This window comes from Thunnus albacares, chromosome 4 (genome assembly GCF_914725855.1).
Source record: "Thunnus albacares chromosome 4, fThuAlb1.1, whole genome shotgun sequence".
Lineage (NCBI taxonomy): Eukaryota > Metazoa > Chordata > Actinopteri > Scombriformes > Scombridae > Thunnus > Thunnus albacares.
This window is the reverse complement of record NC_058109.1, coordinates 34516550-34543141: the sequence shown is the minus strand read 5'-3', so window position 1 is coordinate 34543141 and position 26592 is coordinate 34516550. Positions and strand designations below refer to the sequence as shown.

The 26592-nt window shown below is 42.5% G+C and overlaps 1 protein-coding gene across 4 annotated transcripts in view; it reads left to right on the top strand.

The window, feature by feature from the left end:
* plxnb1b (plexin b1b) overlaps positions 1–26592 on the top strand; it is a 116388-nt gene that overhangs the window by 61621 nt on the left and 28175 nt on the right. For all 4 annotated transcript variants that reach the window (XM_044349136.1, XM_044349137.1, XM_044349134.1 and 1 more), the window contains 3 exons: positions 12957–13045; positions 13301–14471; positions 17992–18174. In XM_044349136.1, the coding sequence (XP_044205071.1) occupies positions 13311–14471; positions 17992–18174 (1344 nt within the window). In that variant the 5' untranslated portion in view covers positions 12957–13045; positions 13301–13310. The remainder of the gene's footprint in view (positions 1–12956; positions 13046–13300; positions 14472–17991; positions 18175–26592) is intronic.

The following is a 26592-nucleotide window of genomic DNA, read 5'->3' as shown; positions in this document are numbered from 1 at the left end:
AACAGTTTGATACACGCTTTACAGATTTTTGCCAAATGGCAAAACTTTTCTCCATTCTGAACCTGAAAAACATTTCCACAGATGATGCAACCAACAGGATCCAGGATCTAGCCAACTTCTATGCTGGAGACGTGTCCGCAGCTGAGCAGGTGTTGGATGAATTTCTTTCTTACTGTACTATGTGTAGCGAATTCATTATCTGCAAGGATATGGAAGGGGCATTACCCAACATCAGTGTTTTGTATCGTATTTATAAAACACTACCAGTCACCAGTGCAAATGCGGAATGCAGTTTCAGCCGCCTGAAGTTAATTCAAAACTATCTCCAGGCATGCATGAAGGAGGCCAGACTCTCAAACCTCACCTTACTGTCCATAGAGAGGGATATTGTCATTGATAAGAACAAGGTGGCTGAAATGAAAGCTGCTGGATGAAAACATCTTTGGTAAATTGTTTCACATTCATTATTTGTGATGACATAGGCTTGTCATAGATGCCAAGCCTTTTTCAAAAATAGTGTTGTTTGTTGCTGCTTTGGTTGTAGACCGCTGTGTCTGCTTGGTTATTGGATTAACAACAGGCCACACATTGCTTGCACACTTGTAGTTACTTATCGTGTGTGGGTTAATACTGTGTGGCTTGATTGTGTAGACTATATGGTTGTATGGATATATGGACATCAAACATCACTGAATGTCAAACTGTGTGTTCATTTGCGGGGTTTGAGCAAATTATTGGTAAAATCCATGGTGCCGACCATGGTTCTGAAATAGCTTATCAGCAGTTGTGCTATTTAAATATCAGCAGTTCACTGTTTAATGATCGATCTATGGTTCTGTCCATGGTGCTGAAATAGCATACCTCGTTGTAATGCGCATTTCTCTCCGTTGCGCCTTCTATCTTCGCAACTTTCCCCTTGTCCCTGTAGGCTGTATAAGGGCCCATTTGAATAGGTCGTGTATAGTGTTGTACACCACCGTGTGTATTTTATGTTTATTTTATTCTCGTGTAAGAAAGACATGTTACTGAGACAGTGCACCTGGCCTGTCTGCGTTCAGTCGATGTATGTAGGGCACCATGTGCTGTCCTCGGTGCAGAAACATTTGAACGTGACTGTTAACCTGTTTCTTTTTATACTTCAGAACAAACTTGTCTACAGTGGCTTCACTGTATGTTTTCTTAGACATAGGCTTGCTTGGTTCAATAAGTGACAATTTTTGTTGTTGGACAGGATATAACAGCTATTTTACAGTTGTGAATTTTAAAATGACATGTCCCTCTGATGAGGTTCAGAAGGGCCCATTGAGAATGCTCCGCCCTTCCTGTGCTGAGGGTCTAGCTCCGCCCCTGACTGCAACCCTGAACTGAATCTAGACATTAGCCGGAGGAGCTTTATGTGAGAACACAGTCACATTTAGAGAGGATTTCACCTTTGCTGGATTTTGTCACATAAACGCCTATTTGGTCTGTAGTGGTCAAGCAAGCAGCCATATTTGATATCTTGTAGAGAATCAGAATCCACAGAGGTTTTGTGCCAAATTTGCAAATAATTGGCTCTGTGGTCTTGGAGGAGTTCACAAAATAGTTTTTTTTGCAAAATTGTGAAACAGCCAGGAATGTAACTTGATTGAGTAGCTGTTTGAGTGAGACTATAACACTGGGTGAGGGATGATCATTGAACATGAGGTGAGAAAGTTTGGCTTGCTGTTTGGGGTGTCTGCTGACTGGCTGACAGTTTGGCTCCTGAGATGCGCGCACACACACAGGAAGAGACAGGAAAGTGACGTTTTAATGCTGCTGTTACTGTCTTCCTCTCTGTTACTAGGAAACTTTGGCCAATCACACTTCATTTCACTGCTGCACTATTGTTTCGATTCTCAGAGTCAGCATTGTGCTGCCAGAATAAAATCCTGTACTGCAAGGCCAAGTAGCATTAACAAGCTGTCAAGGCCTGAGGGGTGTGTGTGTGTGTGTGTATGTGTGTGTTTGTGTGTCTGGTCCCCTCTCCTGTGTCTTGAGTCATGAATATGGAGCAGCTTCTACTTTGTTCAGTCACTCACACACAGCATCAAACAAAAGATAAGACTGTGAGGGTGAGAGTCTGCCTTCAGAGCAGGATAAACCAGCTGAATTACACCCCCTGAACCAGCACTGCATCTGGTGAGGTGTAGAGAAGCATAGGTCGAGGTGAACTAGGGCTGGCTGGAGGACTGGTGAGATCAGGGTTTGGGTTTGAGGACAAACATTAGATCAGATTTATGTCACAGAAAAATGGCGGTTTTATTTTCATAGTTTCATTCCTTTCAGTTACAACATTTCACTACATTTTTCACCAAGTTATCTGCTGAGATCTTAGAACACAACATTGCTAGACATAGCGTGTTGACATGCACTTAAGAAACCAAGTCACCATCAGCTTTCAGCAACCCGATTTGTTAAACAAGACACATAGTTTACAGAATCGGGGTAAGGGATTAAGAAACCCAGTGTTAACAGCATTTTTCCAAGAGCCATTGTAAACATACTGAGTGAAACAAAGTTCTACAAGGAGTCCAGCAGGGCAAGCAACATGACCAAATGATTAGACAGCTTGACAGTTGTACCATATTACTCAGACCACTTTTATGGTAGTAAAAGCACAAGTAATCATAAAAAATGTACCTTAACTGTCCGTCGTGCATTAGATTTCGTAGAGCTGATTCCTGTTTGTTTGTTCAATTACTAGACATTTTGTTTACAGTCACTAAGAGCTGGGTTTAGATAGAAGATCAGCATCTATCTGCTAAAGGAAGGACTCTCTGTCTGTATGTATGTCTTTCGTATATCTCTTGAACCATTCACCTGATCAACTCCACACTTGGCAGGTATATGACTGGGGACCCAAGGGAGTGTAGTGTAGAATTTGGTGCAATTCACACATGTGATACATTTAATATTAATAAACTTCGAATAAACCAGCAATCAGTGAGCCGCTCCACTCTGTGCAGGGGCAGGGCGCAGGTACAGGTATAAACACTTGTGCTTTTACACAATGTCAGGCGACACACCGTACCAACTAGTTCGTTTGACGCATACTGAGGCCTTTATACACTCTGTTGGAAAGCTGTAGCTGCCAATGTTGCTGCATCTACACATCAGCAATGAAGTGCTTCTCATTGAGGGCCTGATTCTGACTTTCTTCAATATGACTTCTGACATGAGTTCAGTTTCACTTTTGACACAGTGGAAGTGGTTTTGTTTGTGGCTATTTAGAAATACAGTTCTAGTGCGTAAAAATAGAAATGTGCATCAGGGAATCAGTAACTGAAATGACTTATTGAATAATCAAACGTTCTCATGCTTCAATTAAACATCAAAATTTTGGATTTCTTGTATCTGCTGTATTTCCAACAGTATGTTGAGGCAGCAGTAGGTCCCTGATGCAGCTGCCTGTAGGCCCATTACTGCTGTGCTGCCTAACTTGCTGATGAAAATGAGTGGACAGGAAAAAATAGCTCTTGTCCTTCCTACTTTTCCTCTCTGTCAGAGGAGTTTCTGCATTCCTTCTGATAATGTGTGCATAGTTCTCCCTGCCATAATCAGCATGTAAAAACACAAGCTATAATTTGCCTGTGAAGACGTTGCCTCATGAAAACACAAATGTGCACCAACACGCACACACACACACACACACACACACACACTTTTTCCCCCCTTCCCAGCATATTAGTGCTAGACAGTGACTTCGTACTGTTTATATGAGCGTGATTACAGCTGATATCACAGTCCAGTGGAGCAGAGACACACAGGCTGTAGCTTCTGTTTGCTTCTAAGAGCCATAAAGTCAAAACGATAATTTATTTTATCTTTTCACTGTGTTTGCTAACTGGCCACTGTGGGCTAAGATGTGTGTTGTTCCCCTGAATGGCCATGCACAGAGGGTCATATGTCAGGGAGTGATTTTATATACAGTATGTGGCTGAAATGAACCTTATAATATCTGTAAGGCCTGTTGTAGTAGTTTTTTCCAAAAAAATACCTAGAGGAGTAAATCATTTTAACCAATTTTCACCAGGAATTTATATTGTTTCAGTGAATCAAATGTTTTATCAAGATCAGGCTTGGGGTCCTCTAGTGGTGAGGACATCTTACAATGTATACAGTACATAATTCCACTGATAGACAATGAACAGAAGAATGGAAACAAAAACAACACAGAGCTGCTGAGCTGAGAGTGCACCAACCAACTAGTACTCAGTGTCCACTCTAAACACACAGCCTGTGGGCACAAGATGGCTGAAAGGCTGGAAACCCACCGGGCCCAACGAGGCCTGTAGCCACATGCTTGTGTCCATAACTGGCTGTGGATGTGCAGTGGGCAGGGCCAGAGCTCGTGGGACAGAGCACACCAGTGTCAAAGGTTGTGTTTTGGTAATTTGCCTCAGGATAACTGCTGCCCTGCCTGCTGGAGCTCCTGGTGGAACAGCGGAGCTATTCACTATAATGACTTCACTGCTTTTTATTCCATGACTGAGTCCTGAAAGCTGGTAACATGCTCAGTGCCTCCTGCTGGAGGTTTTATTTCACTGGTATTGATGCGATGCATGTGTGTCCCCATCTCTTATTACCTAATCATTCTACTCTTCCTCTTCTAACTTTTATGGTTCACTTACGAAAGCAAAGCCACACCTGGAGCCTAATAACCCCCTCTCTGTCCACCTGGTCAAGGGTCTCTTCCTGCGTCTGGTGGAGTGATGGTTGGTCTGTCCCGTTGAATCACTCAGACCGTTAAGCAGCTAAGTACAGTTAAAGGGTGTGTCTCAGTGTGTTAAGTTGGTAATGATAATGTGTGTGTACAGGTCTCTCTCTCCGTGTCCACACCCTTCTATTGGCTGTCAGTGTGAGGGTCCCATTGGTCTCTCTCTCTCTCTCACACACACACACACAACTCTATACTTAACCTAACACACTGTGGTACCCACACGTGTACAACATGCACCTGCTGCTATGACCAGCACTCACAACACTGAACACATAGAAACACATCCAAACATATTAGTCTTATGCATATATGTATAATATTAAACTTAGAGCTGAAACGATTAGGCAATTAATCAACTATTAAATTAATCGTCAACTATTTTGATAATTAATTGTTTTGAGTCCATTTTTTAAGGAAAAAAAGGTCAAATTCTCCGATCCCAGCTTGTCAGATGTGATTATTATCTTCTATTACAGTAAACTGAATGTCTTTGGGTTGTGGACTGTTGTGGACAAAACAAGACATTTGAAGACCTCACCTTGGCCTTTGGGAAACAGTGATGGACATGTCTCACCATTTTCTGACATTTTGTGGACCAGACAACTAAGAAACCGAATGAAAGCCTCATTTAAAAAAAAAAAAAAAAAAAGGAATAAAGGGATGTTTTTAATCAGATTTTATGGCTTGAGACAATAAAATGTTGTTTTTTTTCCCAGCAAAGTTCAGTGTTAAACTGGGTCTTGTTGTGGCAAGAACACATAAGTAGCTTTCAGCCATAAAAACTGAAGAGAAAAAGGAGACAACAGTACTTAAAAGCTGCTCAACCAGATTTCCACCAAGTCATTTCAATCAATCAATCAGACTTTATTCAATAAAGGGCTCAATAATAACAGCGCTCTATAAAAACTGAGGAACTGGGGAAATGCTATCATAAATCTCATCAATTTGCTATGAGGAAACACCAGAGACAGGATTCAAAAACACCCAGTCTAGTGTCTCCCTGACCTGTTTAGATGTTTCTGGGTTCTATAGGGGGTATACAGTATATGAAGGCACCACAAATACTTTCTCTCAAAACCAAAATAATACCAGAGCGGAAGACATGAGATACAACTTACCCTGAAGCATTATAACTTCTCCGCTCGAGTGCATTCAGAAGTTATTGCATGTGCCAGTGTAGATGCTTTATGATGTGTGCGCTGCCAGCCGCACCTGTCTGCATCTGAGTTACGATCCAGATAAACTCTAAAGACTTTTATAGCTTCCTGTCTGGCAGCTGTGGCTGTTTGTTTATGATAGTCCTGATGACTCGCTACTTGCTCTCATTTATGCCCCTTAACATCTAATTCCTCCACAGACATGCCCCTTCATCACGCTGACATTACTCAAAGGCCTACAGCAGCTTGATTTGAGTCGTTGCTCATTTCCTATCTGTCTGATTTATTTCTACTTCCTTGTTTTCCAAATGAGTATTTTGACACTGCTACCTATAAAACAGAAGGCACTAGTTTAAACTGTAATTGGTTGTAGTTGTTGTAGTTAAATTTTTGAAGAGGAAGATGAAAAAAAAACAACTATATTTACTGACTGAATTAAAAGTCTCCAGTCTTATCTTTTGTGCCGTTTTGAATGAAACTGTGTGACCCTGAGACCTTAGTCAGTCAGTGTCTTTCATAATGCCAAAATAATAAAAAAAAAAAGAACTGTCACAGTCAACATGAAAAGAATGAAACATTTAAAAAAAAAAATCTCACATCATGCAGGAATTGTCCTCATGGTTGACCTCAGCTCACTGAATAGCAGCCTTTACATACAGAGCTACATTGATTCGTGAGGAGGAAGTAGGAAACGCATGCACACGTTCGGTCAAAGCCATTGAGTTCCACCCAAACGTAGAGGTGATCCCAGAGACCCGGATATCCGTCCTCTCTTATATCCAGCCTCATCCTCTGTCACCCCAGGGTGATTTCTCCGGGGCCATAAAGTTTAACAACCATGGGAACTTCCTTTACCCACCCAGCTCCTCTGCAGCGACAAGTGGCTCTCCTCTGACCACTGAAACATGTCCAGAAAAGCCTGCTGTCATGCCACTGAGGGACAGGACTTCATCCCTTAAAAGGGCTTGATCATGGAAACTTTTATGTCTTAATTTCTGGAAAGAGTTTTTCCGGAAGAGAGCACAGGGCGATGATTCCACTCCTCCTCCTCCTCCTCCTTGTCCTCGTCCTCTCTCCCTGTGAAGTTCATCAGCCGAGGAGGAATGTGTTCTTTTAGATGGGCGGCAATTGTTGGGGGTTTCTCTATAAATAACTTTTTGTCAGCCAGCCAGCCGGGCTGTCCAGCTCCAGCGCCAGCGGGCAGACTAATGCAGCGACTGAGAGGGAATGCACCAACTGAAGTTTTGACACAGTATAGTTACCACTGCTACTCCTGCGCGTTCATATTAAGAGAGTGAAAAACAGTCAGTATCTTAAAAGTAAAGACGGAAAATCTGTCCCATAAAACACAACAGTTTTGTGAAGCAGAGAAAAGATTTACTGTCCGTGTGCATACGTGCCAGCAGTCTGGTTTCATTTTCACACTTGGATTTAGTGTTAATACCATATAAGAAATGGAAATATCCCACTCAACATAAATATAAACAGCTGCCCAGGTCCAGTGTGTAGCTAGAACATCTTCGGAAGCTATGTTGATGATATGCAGAAAGCCAAGCGATGCGGCCAGCCTTGATGTTATGGTTGAGTCTGTTATTAATAGTTCTTATAAAGAGCTACCAGCTGGGTGGGAGAAACGGTAGCAGACGACAGACAGCGCTACGCCGCTCACTGTCTGCCATGTCTGAGAAGAAGAAGATTGATTGCTATGGTCTTCAAGTAATGTGTTACTAATGTGTTACAAATCAGAATGAAACGGTGAGACTGAAATGTTACAAGTGTCACTGATAAACCGAAGAGTCCGGTTAAATTGTGGCACCGTGGTGCGTTTGAATGACATCCAGTAACATGAGAGAGTCCTATTTAAACCGTGTATGTGAATATGCTGAGTGTCATTGTTTTCTATCTGGTTTCACTTGTTAACAATCAGCTAGAAATATGTAATTCAATTTCTATGATGTGACTGTAAGACTAGCAAAGAGGGTAAGCAGCCGGCAGTAATGCTTGAATGCTTCCAATTTGAAATAACAGGAGGTTTTTCCCATTCAACCAGCATTGCCTGAATGCAGCATAAAGATTCTGCTTTGAATAAAACTAATAAAACTTTCAGCAGATGAAGTTAGTGCATTCAGATTCTGGGTACATTTTTTGATGAATTGTTTTGTTCACAGTTCCAGCTTTGAAACATTGTGAATTTTCTACATTTTGATTGGTCCTGTCTGTAAGCTGTCCCACTAGCTTATGTAACTCAGTGCAGTCTCTCTTATTTGCATTACTGCAAATGTCAGTGGCTTTCCTACTTCTGGAACAAAACCCGGAAGTTCTGTCTTCATTCGATGAAACCGGATTCAATGATGGCTGAAGCTCATGGGAATAGTAGTATTTAGGGTCATCCGCCTATAGTGTTACATCATCCTGAAGACACCCCTGTGTTTGAATGAACGTGTTCTCAACTTGTAAAACCTGATGTTCGGTATGATCAATCATTTGATGAAAGATCTGCTCTAAACTCTCATCAGGTACTGGTACATTCAGCTGGTCTTTTTTTTCTTCTTCTGTGGTCCGTTTCATCCTGCCTCTGGATTCAAAGACAGTAAGTCCCTCCTGCTAAGTGTTACAAGGTAGCGCTGGTGGTTTACACAGCTCGTATATCACAGCAGTAGCAGTTGTGCTGTGGTGAAGCAGGAGGAGGAAAATGTTGACGGCTAGTGTTTGTGTAATTGAGCGCCGTGGGCTCTCGCAGACACTGAAGCATCCTTTGTAAACACTGTTTGTTGATGTAAAGGCTATGACTGATTGCAGATGGCTGCCCTCACTCAAGGCCTCGCTGAGTCCTCTATGTGTGTGTGTGTGTGTGTGTGCGTGTGTGTGTGTGTGGGCATTTTGGAGTTTATTTGTTTTAAGTGTACAGAGGAGGACTTCTCATTATAGGCGTGTGTGTGTGTGTGTGCGCTCATGCACATTTGTGTGTTTACGCTCACAATCATGTCACTAATTAGAAACTTGCTTTAGTTCCCCTCCCCCTCATTCTGTGAATGAGTGGGTGTTGAATGGGGCATTATGGGTAGGCACTGTAATTAATGGCCACCTCATCCTCTCTCTCTCTCTCTCTCTCTCTCTCTCTCTCTCTCTCTCTCTCTCTCTCTCTCTCTCTCTCTCTCTCTCCTCTCTCTCTCTGTCTCTCTCTCTCTCTCTCTCTCTCTCTCTCTCTCTCTCTCTCTCTCTCTCTCTCTCTCTCTCTCTTATTATCATTAGTCACATTCCATCAGTTCTCAGTGAGCACTGAGGCTTGCGAGCACTTGTTTCTGGCGATTTCCCTCGCTGTTTCCCCTCCTCTCTGGCTCTCCCCCCCGTCTTCTCCTTTCACCATTGTCTTCCTGTAACCCCATTTCTGTCTGCTTATGTCACTCTGTAAGCTTTTTCGCTTCAAATATGCTCTGTCCCCCCCCCCCCCCCCCCTCCCTGCTGTTGTCCCTCTCTGTCTCCTCCAGAATGTAGGATAGCTGAATATCAAATGAATGAAAGGCTGGACTCAATGAAGCGGATGATGGCTCAATTGAATGTGCCTCTCAGGAATGCTCCGTTTTGTTGTGGAGTCTTTTGGCCCCAGCTCAGGCTCCAGTCTAGTCCAATGTTATGGTGGGTAGACTTTGGTTTGTCCTGTGAGGATTCTACCCTGCTGGTCCTGTCTGTCTTCTACAGGCTCCACTGCTACCTGTCATCTTAACAAGACGTTAGTACAAGTTAGTTAATCTCTCCTTTGTTAATAAAGTCGCCCATAATTCCACTGGAGCACCATCAACATCACCCAGACACATGATGAAAACAGTGTAATTTAGCCATGGTAGCTTAACGTATCACAACTAGAGCCTGACCAATGCATGGGCAATATATAGAGCTGAGGTGCTGATGTTACTTCTATAGCTGCTGGTCCTCTAGTTCTGTAACTCAGTGCCATCTCTCATTGAGGATTTTTTATTTTAATTATTTGGCCACTTGGGGGCAGCGAAAACAAATAGTGAGCACAACATTGACACATCACTTTTTAAGTTTATATATTGAACTTGTTAGCAAACAGTTGCTTATTTCCACATCCAGCAGTTACAGAGCAACATTATCTTTCATGTGGAGTCGTGTTTCTGTCCACCTGGTGAATGTAAGTCCAATATTCACTCTCTTTTAGCTCTGTTTTTGCTCTCCACCAACTCTTTAGCTGCTAAATGCTCCACTATGTTCACCAGCTAGTTTACAGCTAACTGTGTCTGTTTGCTGTTTGATGCTGAGCAGGTAGTGATCAGTGGCTTTTTAGGGATTTCTTTGAAAACAGCTGCCTCCTGTAGCCGAAAACAACACTATGAGAGCTCTGAGAGTGAACCAAAACAGTAAAGTTGTAGCCGGACAGCTAAACAATGAGCTGAAAGTCGATATAAAGCTTTGTAAAGCTGAGCTGCAGAGTCACTGATGATTCTCTGTAGATTCATCACTATGAGTCACGACATCAGCTCTTTGTCTGCTGATTTTAGCTCATCAAAGAATATAGGCTGAGAAATTTCTCTCAGATTTATTTATTTATAATTTTCACATAGCCATGTCAGTAGTGGCCTCAATAATCCTGGTAATCCTAGTTCACTTTCTAAGCTCAGTTGAAGCCATGCTACCATGATCCATCAGTTTGCCCTGGCCCTGCCTCCTTCAAGGTAAATTGGTGAGTCATTTGAATGACTGAGAGGGTTGTTAGCTGTCAGCTGAACTCTATCAAACACCTGGACTATTACTGATGTATGTATTCACCTTCTTTTTGACATCAGGTCCTCTGTGAGAATGTCCAGATGATTCAGCGCCGCCCCACCCATCACCAAAACAGTTCCAACACCACAACCCAACACCCAACCAGCCACAACACACACACACACACACACACATGCACAGCTTTAGACCCAGCTAACAGAGGCTTTTCTTGCTATCTAGTAATTTACCACATGTTTTATCAGTCCTGTGTATTTTATAGGAGTACCTACTGTATATTCTATCATATGAACTGTGTTAAGTTACTGATTCTGCAGACAGCGCTGGAACAAGATTTAGTCCATTACCTAAAAGTAAGGGAACATTTAGATAAAGCAATTACTGCCACACATTTCCTCCTCTCCTCTCTCATCAAATTGATACCTTTTTGGCTCGCTGAAGTCGCCAAAAAAAAAAAGAAGAGACTTCCACTCTGAGGCGAAATGTGATTTTTAATGTGAGAGAATTGAATCAGGAGTCCATTCTCCTGTTCTCATGTGTCTCAAACTCTGAATGAAGTTGAGTCTGATTGGATTATTCACTGCAGGAAAGGGAAACCTCTTCCAAATGAGATGGGCCTGGAGTGATGGCAGCCCAGTTTACTGTAGTTTTTGGCTGTTTGATGTGCAGCTTTCAGCAAAAAGTGAATTAAGATAGATGAGGACCCAACTGGCCTGTTACTCTTGGATAAGTAACGACATCCTGCAAATGTTGAATTATTGGAGAAGACCACCCTGTGCTCAAATTCTATATAGCAACCCATGATGGAGTGTTATATATCCTGCTTGCAGAAACTGTCTTCTAGAGGAGGAAACAGGAGAAGCGCTGTATTTGTTGAACTAGCGCTTCTATGAGTTAACATGCCAGTCATTCCTGTCTTTGCCCCTTTAGGCTCTGAACCGGTGCTTTCTCAGGATTATATGCACAGGGCTGTAAAGCTTCTTCCACTGGGGAGACGTGACACGCTGACTACAAAGTTCACTTCCAGTCACAGAGCTGTAGCTTTTGACCAAGTAATGAAAACATGTTTCCCCCACCTCCAGGGGTCAAAGGAGAAAGTCATTTGCTTTAGATCGGATGATTTTGGGTTCGGTCACTGAGACATCAATCAGTCTGCTTGACCTCTGTGCCTCTGCTTGTACTGGAACTGTAGGTATAAGCATGCCTTCTAGTGGAAACACAAACATCTGCAAGGAAGGGTCTCATGAGGAGTTTTAGATTTAATTCAGATTGGGTTGTAATTGTATAGATAACAATGATAATAATGATTGTGCTCTAGTAAATAGATTCTTTTCGTTGCCTTTCTTTCCATCTTTGGCCTCTTGCCAGGCCTTTACCCTCATTCCCACATACAGGAGCTTGCCACCAACAAAGCAAGCTTTCTAATGCTCCTAGTGTGGCAGGGAAAGAGGTGTGTGTGTGTGTGTGTGTGTGTGTGTGTGTGTGTGTGTGTATACACTGGGTGAGGATTGGTCTGTTCAGCGGGCTGAATAGTGTCTTTTTCAGCCTGTCTCTGTCTTTTTCCCAACCTCCCCTTTGGATAAGCTCACTGGAGATCCGCCTGAACTTGTAAGCGATAATCCTGCTTGTGTTCCAGTGATGGAGTGTTGGGAGGCGATGGAGGAGGAGAGGATAGAAAGAAGAGGGAGATAATGAGCAGGAGAGAGGAGAGTGTACTGTATATAGAGTGAAATAGGAGGATTAGGTGTAATTTAGCAATCATAACTGGAGGAGACATTACAGTATTTCACAAAGAAAGTGTCAAACCACAGACTTGGGTGCCCAAACAGGGGAACTCTACCCCTCTTAAGGTTCTCATGCCATCCTCTTTTACTTCACAGCAGCTTGTTTTTTCTGGCAGGGACTCTCAAACCAAAGGGTTTTGTACCTTGTATCCTAGCAATGAGGGAGGATTGTATACTGGGACAGAGTGTGTGTGGCACTCAAAGCCCTCTTGGACTGACACTACTTGACTTGGCCTCTGCTGAGGGCTTTTTACACACGAAAACGGATGTAGCCGGTCAGACATAGGTCTGACAGGAATTTCAATGGGAATGAGCTTCCCACGGCTTGTAGTGGACTGCAGTGATGCCAAAAACACAAGGTGCTCCAACTTCAGAGTCTGTGTTTGTAGCAAACAAGCAGGCTTGTGGTTGGCCCACAGTCCTTTGGGGGGAGTTTTGTCATCTATGCTTTTGCTGTCCTACTAACTCACACTGGGTGTCTTAGTATCAGTAGAGTATACTGATGTGTCCTCTCTTTCCTCTGTGTTTCAGGTCGTGTCCAGAAGGATGTGTTTTTAAACCTGAGCTGCTGGGAGGTCAAGAGGTGACATGCCTCTGTAAAACACCACGGGAAACAAATGGTGAGGAGCCAATGTCTCAAAAACATTTTGTAGATTGACACTAAAATGAGAATTGCTGGTTCACCTTAAGTCAGCCCACCTTAAGTTATCCTGGTCAGGTCACTACACACACACACACACACACACACACACAAAAGTATCCATATGGGTGTCTGAGACTAAATGTGTGATTATATGGTGATTAATGAAGTAATTTGTCTGTTTGGAGGTTTGTAGTATTCTTTCTAACAACCTGTCCTGTCGTCCTTCCCTCAGCTCTGCTGCCATGCCTCCGGGGATGGTACGTCGTCTTTCAGTGTCAGCAGTCCAAACGCTGCTGTCTCTCCTGCTGCTAGCCATCGGCTGGCCTTTTGCCTCATTACCCAGTGGTGTTGTCCAAGGAAAAGACTCTTCCCCCTCCAGCCTTTACCCCACCTTTATCCGGAATGACACTCTATTTGAGCACATGGCCCTGCACCCGGACCCCAGCGTGGGTCGGGTCTACGTGGGGGCCAGAGATCACCTGTTCCAGTTGGATCAGTTCCTCCAACCTGAACTCCAGGACGACACCGGACCTGTCACAGACAGCCGGGAGTGCTTGCCTCCTGTAACCGAGAGCAACTGCCCTCAGGCAAGGGTAACCAGTAATCACAACAAGCTCTTGCTGGTCGACCCTTACTCCATGGAACTTATTACCTGTGGGAGTGTCAACCAAGGAATCTGCCAGAAACGTAGCCTGGATTCTGTGGATACAGTACTTTTCTCCACCGAGAGGCCAGTGGATACCCAATATGTAGCAGCCAACCACCCTAATGTTAGTACCGTTGGGCTCGTAGTTCGGTCTCATCCTGACAGGCAGCCAGTGCTGTTCGTTGGGCGAGGCTACACTAGCAGCCACCCACCCATCTCCACAAGAAACCTCGCCCAGGAACCTGTCTTTTCTTATGAGGAAACTGCTAAGTTGGCCGTGGCTGGCCGTCTGTCTGAGTATGACCATCATTTTGTAGCCTCATTTGCCCATCGTCAGCATGTATACTTCCTCTTCTACAGGCGGGACCTAAAGTCACAATCACGCGAGTACCGCACCTACATCTCCCGTGTATGTTTGGATGACCAAGCCTATTACTCGTACGTGGAAGTGCCCTTGACATGTCGTTCCAGGACAGGAAAAATTTACAACCTCCTGCAAGCTGTCCAGCTCGGACTCTCCAAGGATGGAGTAGTGAGTCAAGGCTCAGAGATTCTTCTTGGTGTCTTTTCCACTCGTTTGGCTTCATCAACTCGTCCCAGTGAGGACTCGGCCCTCTGCATGTTTAACCTGGAAGATGTGGACCGTAGGATTAACTCCACCAGAGACCTGTGCTACACACAGATGGGTAAAGAGACAGGAGTGGAGGCAGCCTACATCGAATATGAAGTAAAATCCAACTGTGCCAACCTGCCAGAGGTGAGTTCAACAGATCGAATCCCCTTGTTTCTTATTAGGGCTGTCACTAAACAAGTGCAAACGAATGAGCACTAACACTTAATTCATTCAAATGAATTTGAACACAACACATGTAGCAGAATCCTAAACTATGATGTAGAATTAACTTGAATGGAATTATAAAATCCAAAATTCTTCCACACATTAGTTCTCAGATACTTTGTTGTCATGGCTACAGAGTTTCTCCCAGATGTTTTGCAGAGGTGATAAGGCACAGAGATCTGGACACATCTTGGCTCATTTAATATATGGCAATTGCTGTGTAAAATCATAACGTTGCTCTTTACTCTGAAGGTTAAGACTTTATTTTGTAAAGTCATATGATGTAAGTGGAGGTGGTCTTTGTTTCAGGTTGTGTGGCCCACCTTCACTACAATTTCAGAGTGAAATATAAACAAATCCTCTTCCCTCTCTCAACAACTACCACTGAGGTACACATTAGTCAGGGAATTACCCAGCACTTTCTCCAGTGAAACCGCTGTGGCCAACATTCTGAACCAGTTAGCAGTTACACAACTCCCTCCCATGTGCCAGTGTGTGTAATTGTATGTTTTAGTCACAGGGTGTTACTGAAAAGCACACATGTCACAAACAATGTCTTGGAAGAATATGAATGGCCTTATATTGTATAAGAATGACATTTGCACACATATATTTCATTCTTCCCCCCTGTGCTGTTTTATATTAAGGTATTTTTTCTTATTCTGAGGGGAAAAGTTAACTTAGGCTGAGAGGCAGAGAGGAACACGGTGAACCAGTCACTATTAACGCAATAAACTTGACATTCTCCTCCTTGTTTTCATTGTTGTGTGTACAGAAGAACAGGCTGTCCAATTCTTTTTTTTATTTTTATTTTTAGAGAAGTGATTTATTTTTTCTTTGATGACTATACTGAATAAAAGCTTTCATCTGCCAAAGCTGGTGCCATGCATCTGAAACTGACCAGGGCCGTCCTCTTCCATCAAAGTGACCTCTGTATCAAGAGAGGAAGAAATTTAATTTGACATTTTCGTAACAGACAAATGTAATCCTGTGGAGGAGGGATTGAATTAGATCAGCTCTCTCATAACACCGACTCTGGAAATCCTGACTTTATGTGGTGTGTTTGTGTATGTGTGTGCGTGTATCTATAAGCATTGCATTTGGATAGACATTGTGGCCTAATTTGACATCCTCCTCTATTATCACATCCTCATGTGTTGAGGATGGAGAACAGGCTGACCCCTCAACCTGTGCAGCCGCACACAACAGATTAGCTGGAGGGGGAAAGGTAGCGTGGGCAGTGTAATTGAATAGAATTGCTGGTCAGAGAGGGATCGATCGGTGGCATTAGGCGTACTTAGAGGGGTGGGGTTGAGGGTAATGTTTTAACAAGGCCTGACAAGGACGGATGAAGACACACCAGGCAGAGACCAGGCTCTGAAGGAGAAAGAGAATAAGAGACTCAGGGATACAGATGCAGGAAATTGGAAGCAAAAAGTGTCCGTCCCAGTTCCACCCTGTTCAGGACTGAGCAGCAAGGCACAGGATGCAGGTGTTTTGTTTCAACTCAGCAGAACTGATCTCAACAAAGACAAAACTGACCTTACTAATGACCGGTCAAACCATCTAACAGACACGAGGGGTGGAACTAAATTAACTACAAATAAACACTTCACGGCTTCTGACTTAATATTAACTATGCAGAATATAAACAAAATAACTATGAATTAAACATAACTGAAAAAAAAGGCAAAACCAAAATGAAAGTGATGGTGAATGGAAACACTCACCATTCCTGGATAGGAAGTATAAGAAAAAAGAAAGCTAAAAGCAAGAGCGGGACAGTGTTGAGGGAGCTGGTGTAATTAAGATGTCAAATCTCAATCAGCCTTCATCCCTGTTCAGTCTTTTCGGCTGTGGCTTGTGGGTGGCTGTGGCTCAGAGGTAGAGCGGGTCATCTACTTATGAGAAGATTGGCGGTTCGATCCCTGGCTGCTCCAGTCCGCATGTCAAAGTGTCCTTGGGCAAGATGCTGAACCCCAAATTGCTCCTGAAAGCTGTGCCATCGGTGTGTCAGTGTGTGTGAATGAGCAGTAGAAACTCCTTCTAATCAGCAGGTTGGCACTTTACATGGCAGCCTCTGCCATCAGTGTATGAATGTGTGTGTGAATGGGTGGATGTTGGCATGAAGTATGGAGCACTATGTCAGAAGACTAGAAAGGCGCTATATAAATGCAGTCCATGTACCGTTTACCATTTGCCAGGACAGTCCATCTGTAGCAGCAGACAAGGATGGAGTCTCAAGTGAAGTCTAAGCTGTCAAGGACACACTTTGTTATTGATGATCAAGATGCAGGACTCCTACCAAACATTAGTGGTCAAAATGCAACTTTAGCAATCTTTTCTTGTTACCCCCCCCCCCTTCATGGTTATTACTGGCCTCAGTATTTATGGCTAAATGTCCAGATGATTGCAGTTTGTACTGCGCTCGTCAGCATGTGTCATTACAGTGTAATCACAGGCTCACATCAGCCAGGGCTGTTAGCGACATGCCAGCCTTTAAGCTTCCAGGCCATGTTCCTAGACTGGACGTCATAACTTCATAACTATTTCAGAAGTCTTAATGTAGTTTGGGGCTATTCTTAGCATTCAGTCATCCCTGCTTGTTTTCCTCTAATGGTTGGGTTCCCATGATGTGGACAAAACAGGCTGTCTAAACTGTCCTTCACTCCCCATGGTTAACTTAATCAATACTCAGTGAGGCCTATATATAGTTGTTTGGACACAGTTTAGCTATGTTATTACAACTAAGTTTCAAGTTTGGTACAGTGGTGAAATCAGGGATATATTTAGGTCATACTGCAGTTGAGTTGTGTCTTTGTGATGAAAAAAAAAACCTCTCTATTTCTTAAGCGCTGGCCAAATAAGGAGTCCATTCATAACAACAAACCAGCCAATTGCATGCAATCCATCAAGACAAGTAGCCTTCAACAGGCAGAGCTCTCAGGTTCATTGCCTCCATTTCCTATTGTTCGGATTACCAATGATGAAGCAGTGACCCTGCTTTCAAATGTTCTCTTGGAAAAATAAATTGCCCGGAACAAAAAACAACAACCCTGCCGCCAGAGCAAAGACTTTCCACTGCCAAACTGTGGAAGCAAAAACAAACCTCCTGTAAGCTTTAACGCACAGAGCGTACAAGTCACTGGATTCCTGCAATGGTTTGTCCCAAAAACTCAACCCCTCGACGATAAATCCTGCTGGGATTTTACTAAGCACTATGGCAACACTGCTGTTGTATTTTTGATAACTTGCTGAGAAATGATCATAAATCATGCGAAGAGTTTATTTTTGCACAAAACAAGCAGTATAGTTTACATTTCATGAGCATTATAATGTGTGTTATTTATTATGTGTACCTAATCTTCATGTGAATTGAACATGACATGTTGCAGTCACCATACACTGATTTTCCTCTCTCCTCTATCCCCATCGGTAGAACACTCTGGACGCCTACCCCTGTGGCTCTGACCACACTCCCAGCCCCATGGCCAGCCGGGTCGCCGTGGAAGCAGAGACGATATTGGACAGCCCGTCCGCCCGTCTCACCGCTGTGTCTGTCAGCATGAGGGCAGGACATACCATCGCCTTCCTGGGAGACTCCAAAGGCAACCTGCACAAGGTAACACACCGTCACAGATGTTAGGGCATGCACAGACAGGTTGTCAGTTTGCATTCTGGTGGGTTTGTAACACAGATACACACACACACAGAAAAGCACTAACAAGGTGGGCTTTGTGTTTGCTGCTTGTGATATTATGCAGACATTGTGTTACTGCTGGAAATCTGATGTAATAGTCTGGCATACTCAACGACTTGTGTCATTACTTTGAGTTCAGACCCTATTTGGGTAACATGTGCTGGGTTTTTCTCACTGAACTGTAATATCTGTCCCTGCACAGGCGTGGTAGTCAATCCAGCAAACATTCAGTTCAACACTTTTTTCCATTCACCTCAAAACGCCGACTGCTCTCTATTCTCTTGCCAACTAGTGGAGGTTTAAAATAGTCTCACTCAGTGTGCGGAGGCAGGCAGGCTCAATTGAGCGCTCCAGAAATAATCTCAGGAGCAGAGAGTCCTTCCTCCTGCATCTGGAGTTGTTTCCATCTTGTTGTTAAAGGAATGCACTTGCATATGCAAGATTTTGATTGTCCCAGTATACTAACTTCACTTACCCAGTAAATGACGAGCACATACACAGCTGATAACATCAGTGTATCCCTGGAAAACCAGTGCCTCTGGTGCTCTGAGACCACTCAGCCATTGATATTAAAAAGATTTGAAAACAAGCATATATGGCACAAGTTTTAAAATCTGGTGTCATTAAGTCAGTGTAGCTAGTTACCCACTTTGCTTGGTTGGTAATCCAGTCTCAGCTGCTACTGATTTTTGCTTTCTCACATTTGAATTAATGCTCACGATAAACCAGATTTTAGTATGGACTTGATTTAACTGCAAGGAATTTACTGCAGAAACTGACCAGGGATCAGATTATCTGTCAAGCTGCTCAGAGTTACCGGAATCACAAAATGTCACCATGAGTAGCTCAAAAAGACTAAGCATGCTGTGTTAATGTTATATTCTATAATCTCTTTAAAATTATAGCATATAACATGAAAGGCCAGAGGACTGTAGTTTGATATAATTGTTGGTTATATTTTTCTTTTTCTTCTCAAAAGTTCCTACATGTTTAAAAGATATTGAATGGTGTCTGCCCTCTGTGTTTTATTCAAAGTGTTCCTTATCTTTTTCCAGAAATAGTGATGGAAAAGGGGAGGTCTTACAAGTGGTCTTACAATCAGGGTTGTCTTATAGTATATTCAGGTTAATATGGTAATTAATATGGTGATTAATGAAATATTTAATAATGACAAAAAAAAACACATTAAGGAGCAAAATAAACACTGAGATACACCTAGTTACATGCATCTTCCATCTGTCTTGGCATTTGAAAGCTCTAGAATCCAACTTGACTGTTTGTTCACTGATATTACACATAATACTCTACATAGGCCAAAGTATCTGGACAAGCAAACATTACATCCATGTATTATAGTTGAACATATCATTCCAAAACCATGGGCATTAATCACCAGATGTTGGAACCTGGCTGCAGGGATTCGCTGCCACTCCACATTAGTGAGGTCCAACACTGATTTTTGGTTGATAAGATCTGGCTCACAGTCTGTGTTCCAGTTCATCCTGAAGGTGTTGGATGGAGTTGAGGTCAGGGCTCTGTACAAGCCAGTCAAGCTCATTCACACCAAATTAGCGAAACCATTTCTGTACAGGGTTGGCACAAAGTTGCAAACACACTATTATCTAAAATATAATTGTATGCTGTAGCATGAATACCTCCCTTCATTGTGCCTAAGGGGCCTAGTCCAAACCAGGAAAAACAGCTTCAGACGAAGAGGGGTGTCCACATAATTTTGGCCATATGGTGTTTATTCAGCTACATGGCTGCCAATAGTCAAGTCAATTTTATTTATATAGCGCCAAATCACAAAAGATGTTATCTCTGGGCACTTTTCACATAGAGCAGGTCAAGACTGTACTCTTGACTTTACAGAGAGCCAACATTCCCCCGTGAGCAAGGAAAAACTCCCCTTTAACGGGAAGAAACCTTGAGCAGAACCAGATTCTAGGTGGGAGGCCATCTGCCTTGAGTGGTTGGGTTGAGAGAGAAAGACAGAGGAGGAGAGGGGAGAGAGAGGGACACAGAGAAGCACAGCAACAACAACAATAATAACAATAACAACAATAATAGAAATATGACTAATAATGATAGCAGTAGTGTGCATCAAGCTGATCAGCAGTCGGTACACAGCTGGACGAGAAAGCACAAAACTGTGGGGAAGATGCTAAGTTAGTAACATGCATTAATGGTAAATGGACTGCATTTATATAGTGTCTTTCTAGTCTTCCACCCATTCAAAGCGCTTTACACTACATTATACTGCATTCACACACACATTCATATGCTGATGGCAGGGCTGCCATACAAAGTGCCTGCTCATCAGGAGGTATTTTTAATCATTCACACACACACACACACACACACACACACACACACACACACACACACACACACACACCGATAGCACAGCCTCCGGGAGCAATTTGGGGTTCAGTATCTTGCCCAAGGACACTTCTTCCACCCTCTCAAAACGCTTTACACTACATTATACTACATTCACCCATTCACACACACATTCATATGCTGATGGCAGGGCTGCCATGCAAGGTGCCTGCTCATCAGGAGGAATTTTTAATCATTCACACACACACATACACACACACACCCCCGATGGATCGAACCGCTGATCTTCCGAATAGTGGACAACACACTCTACCTCCTGAGCCACAGCTGCCACTAATGGTACATGAATGCGTACAGATGGAGAGGAGGAGGAGAGAGGAGCTCAGTGCATCATGGGAAGTCCCCTAGCAGTCTAGGCCTATAGCAGCATAACTAGGGGCTGGTCCAAGGCGAGCCTAGGTCGGCCCTAACTATAAGCTTTATCAAAAAGGAAAGTTTTAAGCCTACTCTTAAACATAGAGAGGGTGTTTGCACCCCAGACCCAAACTGGTAGATGGTTCCACAGGAGAGGAGCCTGATAGCTGAAGGCTCTGCCTCCCATTCTACTTTCGGAGACTCAAGGAACCACCAGTAAGCCTGCATTCTGGGAGCGCAGTGTTCTAGTGGGGTAATAGGGTACTATGAGCTCTTTAAGATATGATGGTGCCTGACCATTAAGGGCTTTGTAGGTGAGGAGAAGGATTTTAAATCCTATTCTGGATTTTACAGGAAGCCAGTGCAGAGAAGCTAAATTAGGAGAAATATGATATATTTTCCTAGCTTTTGTCAGTAGTAGATCTATAATTGGCTAAAACACCTGAATCAAGAGTAGGCTTCTTAAGAAGAGGTTTAATTACAGCTACTTTAAAGGACTGTGGTACATAGCCTGTTACTAAAGACAGATTGATCATATCTAGTAAAGAAGTGCTCACTAAGGGTAAGGCTTCCTTAGGCAGCCTAGTTATGATGGGGTATAAGAGACAGGTTGTTGGTTTGGATGAAGAATCTGTTGAAGTTAGTTAGGGAAGGTCGATTGGAGAAGACAGTCTAGTAATAGGCAGCTCTGGCATTACAGAGGGCCTTCTTTTATGTTTCTTGTCAGACTAAGCGAGATTCTTCTAGTTTGTTGGAACACCAAATCCTTTCAAGTTTGCGTGATGTTTGCTTTAATTTGCGGGTTTGAGAGTTATACCATGGAGCTAACCGTTTTATTATCTTCCTTTTTAAAGGGACGATGGAGTCGAGTGTCATTCGCAGTGACCCTGCGGCACTATCAACAAGATGATCAGCTTGGGAGGGACTAAAATTAGCATAAGAGTCCTCTGTGGTATTGAGACATGGCATTGAATTAAATGCTGATAGAATCGCTTCCTTAAATTTAGCTTCAGCACTATCAGATAGAAATCTTTGCCTAATGCCATGTAGTCCAGTAAAAGGAATTCAAAAGTTATTAAGTAATGGTCTGATAAAATAGAATTTTGTGGAAAAACTATTAAATGTTCAATTTTGATGCCATATATCAGAACAAGATTGAGGGTGTGTTTAAGACAGTGAGTGGGTTTATTTACACTCTGAGAGAAGCCAGTTGAGTCAAATAATGAGATAAACACAGTGCTAAGGCTATCATTATCAATGCCCACATGAATATTAAAGTCACCTACTATAATTACTGTATCTGTACTAAGGAAGTTTGATTAAAACTCTGAGAATTCAGATAAAAATTCAGAGTCAGGACCAGTCAGGCCAGGAGGGTGGTTTTCAGGTTGGGTGTGAAAGACTAAGAACAAGGCTTTTGAATGAGTTATAATTAAGTTTAGATCTAGGGTTGATTATTAGGCTTGACTTGAGGCTTGAGTGGCTGCAACTCTTGAGGAATGTGACCCTGCGACATTGTTATTGCAAATTGTGGGAGAGATAAGCTTATGATGATGTTATTTTAATCCAATACCAAAGACCCACAAAATACTCTACATTTTTATGAAGCTTATCATATTCAATTTTTGTTGACACAGTGTTGATTCATCTTTTTGTCGCGGAGTCTGTAGTTTGTGGTGGTGTTGAATTAAATTGCTGTTATATATCCTTTTGTCAGTGCCAGGGTAGAGGATAGGAAGTAGTAAAATATAACGTCTTGTATAACAGAGACTCAGTCTGTTATGTATAAAGGAGATGTCCCTCCCTGCTGTCGGTGGGTGCCACTCAACAGAAGTGTTGGTCTCATTCAGCCACAGTAAACAGTAAGAAGTGCTGGGCCGGACAGCCGGATCATGTGAAGCTCCTCTGAAATGACGTTACGCTCAGCAGGCTGTCAGTTTGATTAAGAAGGTGTAGTGCTTAAATGCAGGGATCCCAGTTGAGTCACGGTGGGGTCAAGTATGGAAGCGTTTCTGCTGGTTCAAATGGAGGTCAGGGTGAAGCTCGGTCAGACACAAGAAGACTCAAGGAATGGCCTGTTGTGGATAGAAAATGGGAGAAAAGGGACGGGGATAACAGGCATATGCGATTAGTAGGACATGTCAGTGGTTTATGTGTTGGGAAGTATGAAAGCAGTTTTTTTCATGCTGTTCGTCTTGTTAATCACAAAACATAGTTTATGTGTTACATATATCTATTTAGGTTATTAATAACATGTAATACTGGACTAAGGACCAGTATCAGATAGAGGGTCATTGGAGCACTGAGTTGTAAGGAGGCCCCTTGATATCAGGAGTTTACAGATCGTGAGCTCGCCTGCACACAGTTGGCTCTTTGTGTCATTTTTTTTTCTCAATGGCTTGCGGTTGAGGCCCCCTGCACAAGCAGAATTAGCACAATGGCAGCCATTAACGTATTTTTACAAGGTTACGTCACACAGTGCCAGCTAAACCTCGAGCCATACATCACTGTGACCAGCTAATGGAGCTCCATAATTTATTTGTGCACAGTCATCTCTGACTGGTAGACACGTGCACTTTCTAACAGAGAGTCTCATTCAGAACGATGTGGAGTTATTGCTCAAAACAGCAGACAGTGTCAATGTCAGTGTCGTTAATGGACACATTGTCAGTCTATGTCCTCCTGACTGCAGCTACCAACGATGAACATTTCAATTCATGTTGGTAGCAGCCTTAATGATTTAGCTAATATACTGTACATACAGTATAAATGTGATTTAAATGCTACCAGCTTCATTCATTCTTCATTGTGTCCTGGTGGAGAAAGATCTTCCCAAACAAACTTCTCAAGAAACAAGAACACTTTTTTAAAACAACGTTTCTGAGATACAAGTAAGCCCATAAATCCTGTCAGTTCCTCTCTGAGGATAAGATATCAGCAGAGCACAGTTGTTCATTCATTCATTCTGTCACTCAATCATTCACTCACTCAAAGTTAAGCCATGCCCTCTAGTGGCTGTTATCATTACCGACTGAACAATAAGAAGTATTTTTTTTAGCAAATTGATCAATTGGGACAAACAAATTCGATCATAGTCTTATTTTGAAATATACATGTTTCGCTGATCAATATTCAAACGCATCTGTGTTCACGTCAAGTAGTTTTCATGAATGAAAGAAAGTGACAAAGCACACACACAAAAACCTCAAAGAGGTTTATCTTAAGATGAACAATTTACTCACCACTCGAGGTGAAATCATCAATTGATTCATAGATCAACAAGTGAAAATACCGACTCTAGTTCCAGTCTCTCAAATGTGAGAAATGTTTGCTGCTTTTCTCTCTCTCATTGTAAAGTGAATTATCTTTTATATTTTATTCATAATGACGGTAATTGCCTTTAACACCACAATGCAAAAGCATTATCTAAACAAGCTTTATTTTTCACTCTGGAGGATTCATGCTGATCATAGAAATGAATATAACTGCTGTAAATGTGATTTTAATGGAGACATACAGTACTTGAATGTTTAGATATATGAATGGCATCTAGAACATCCACTCATTCATGAACAAACAGAGTAATTAAAAGCATTTATTTCCCTGCATTATGTGTAATTACTGACGATGGATGAGCAGTTCTAGCTGTGAGGCAGGACGGCGTCTATTAGAATCATTTATTTCCAGAACTGTGTTGATGCTTTACATCGTGTAACACACTGGCCTCTATACTTGTTGTTGTTCAGTCACTTCAGACACTCAGCAGTTCATTTCCCAGCTGATTAAACCAGCTCTGCGCTCAGAGTTTAGCTGTGATGTCTTGTTCTCATAATAAATCATGGAGCTTCCTGTCTGTTTTTCTCTGTCCGGTCAGCAACCGTTATTTCCTTTAGTGGGATGTAAACTTACTTCTTTATCTTTAGCTTTATCTTCCATCCAAACTTTGGATAACAATCAGCCAACTGTCCTTTTTTTTTTCACCTAACATCCCTTAGATGTTTTGTTGTTGTTACTGTGTCTAAGATACATACTGAGTGGGACATTTTACAGATGAAAAACCATCAGGAATGTACCAGCTGCTTGTTTTTACAGGTGAAAAATAAAGTTGTCACTACTCTCTGGTGGACAAACTATAAAATGGTGACATATTTTTGGCATTTCTTTACTTCAGTTTCTTGTTATTTATATGCTGACATACATGCTGATACTGACACCAGCTGACATACCAGCCTGGTGGGCTCTGATAGGTATGTGATGATGTTTTAGTCACTTTGGCATCACTGGGTTCATATCATGCTCCCTGACGTTTAATTGACCTCGTTGTGTGTGTATAGGTTTAGACAGGAGAATGTAATGTTATGTTTAAATAGCGACATATTGTTCCCCCCCCCTCCACTTCCTAGTGATGATGACCTCAGCCCCTTGGCAGATGAACATGGTGTGCAGTGATTGGTTAATTGTAGCTTCTGGGAAAAACAAGAGAGCTAAATGAAATTACACTTGCATCAAGACACAGGAGCCAGTGTGATTCCTAAAACCTCACCAGTCTTATAAAGATGTGCTGCTTAAAGACATGCTGCTGACCAGTTAAGATTCCATCTCTAAATGTTTGTTTTGTTGAGGTCAGCGCAGTGCGTAACATTAGAAGAAAGCAGTTTTGTGCAGCAGAAAGCATGCAATGGTTGTTAAGCACCGTTCAGTTGAACTTTCTGACATTTCCAACTCCTCCTGTCACATGTTTGTTATATTTTATTCAATGTTTTTGTGTGATTGTGTTCACTGAAAGAAGAAGCTTTGGGTGTGGATCTCCCATCTCCTCTTGCTTTACTTCTTTGAAGAGAGGTATGTCATTTACTCTGTTGCTCCTTGTGTTGTGTAGCCTCATTAATGAAGTGAAGGCTGGATGGACAGTTGTTCAAGCTGGAACAGTCAGTCTTTGAGGAACTGTGGGATCAAAGAGTGTTGGATTGCATAGCTGAACTCAAATCCTCCACATACCTGGAGGATCGGATTATCCCGGCATCAGGGAGACATCCTGGCCTGTATCACTGTATCATATTCATCAGATTTTCCAGTGTCTACTACTACTACTACTACTACTACTACTACTACTACTACTACTACTACTACTACTACTACTACTACTACTACTATACACACACACTCACACTGGTATGAATTCACAGGGCAGATCAGAGAATCCACACTTCTCCTCCTGACCTGTGCTGGATTTTCCCATTAGCATGATTGCTGTCTTTGTTACTCTTGCAGTGAAACATCTCACTAATGATATTAGATGGAATGAAGCTGATTTTCATGCTCCTGTAAATAACATCCAAAGGCTGATGTGGAGCAGTCGGTCAGGCTGCCCTCTTATATTAAGCCACACTACAGCAGCTCTGGACTTTTAACAGCCAGCCAGCAGACTGCACAGCAAGGCCTCGTAATGTTGTCTAGCTATTTATTTTAATAGCTCCGACTATCCAGCTTGGATTTTTTTTTTTTGATGCTGTCAGACATCTCTTCGTCTCACCATCTGTGCTGCAGATTTTCTAATCTGGATATATTTCTTTATTTTATCAC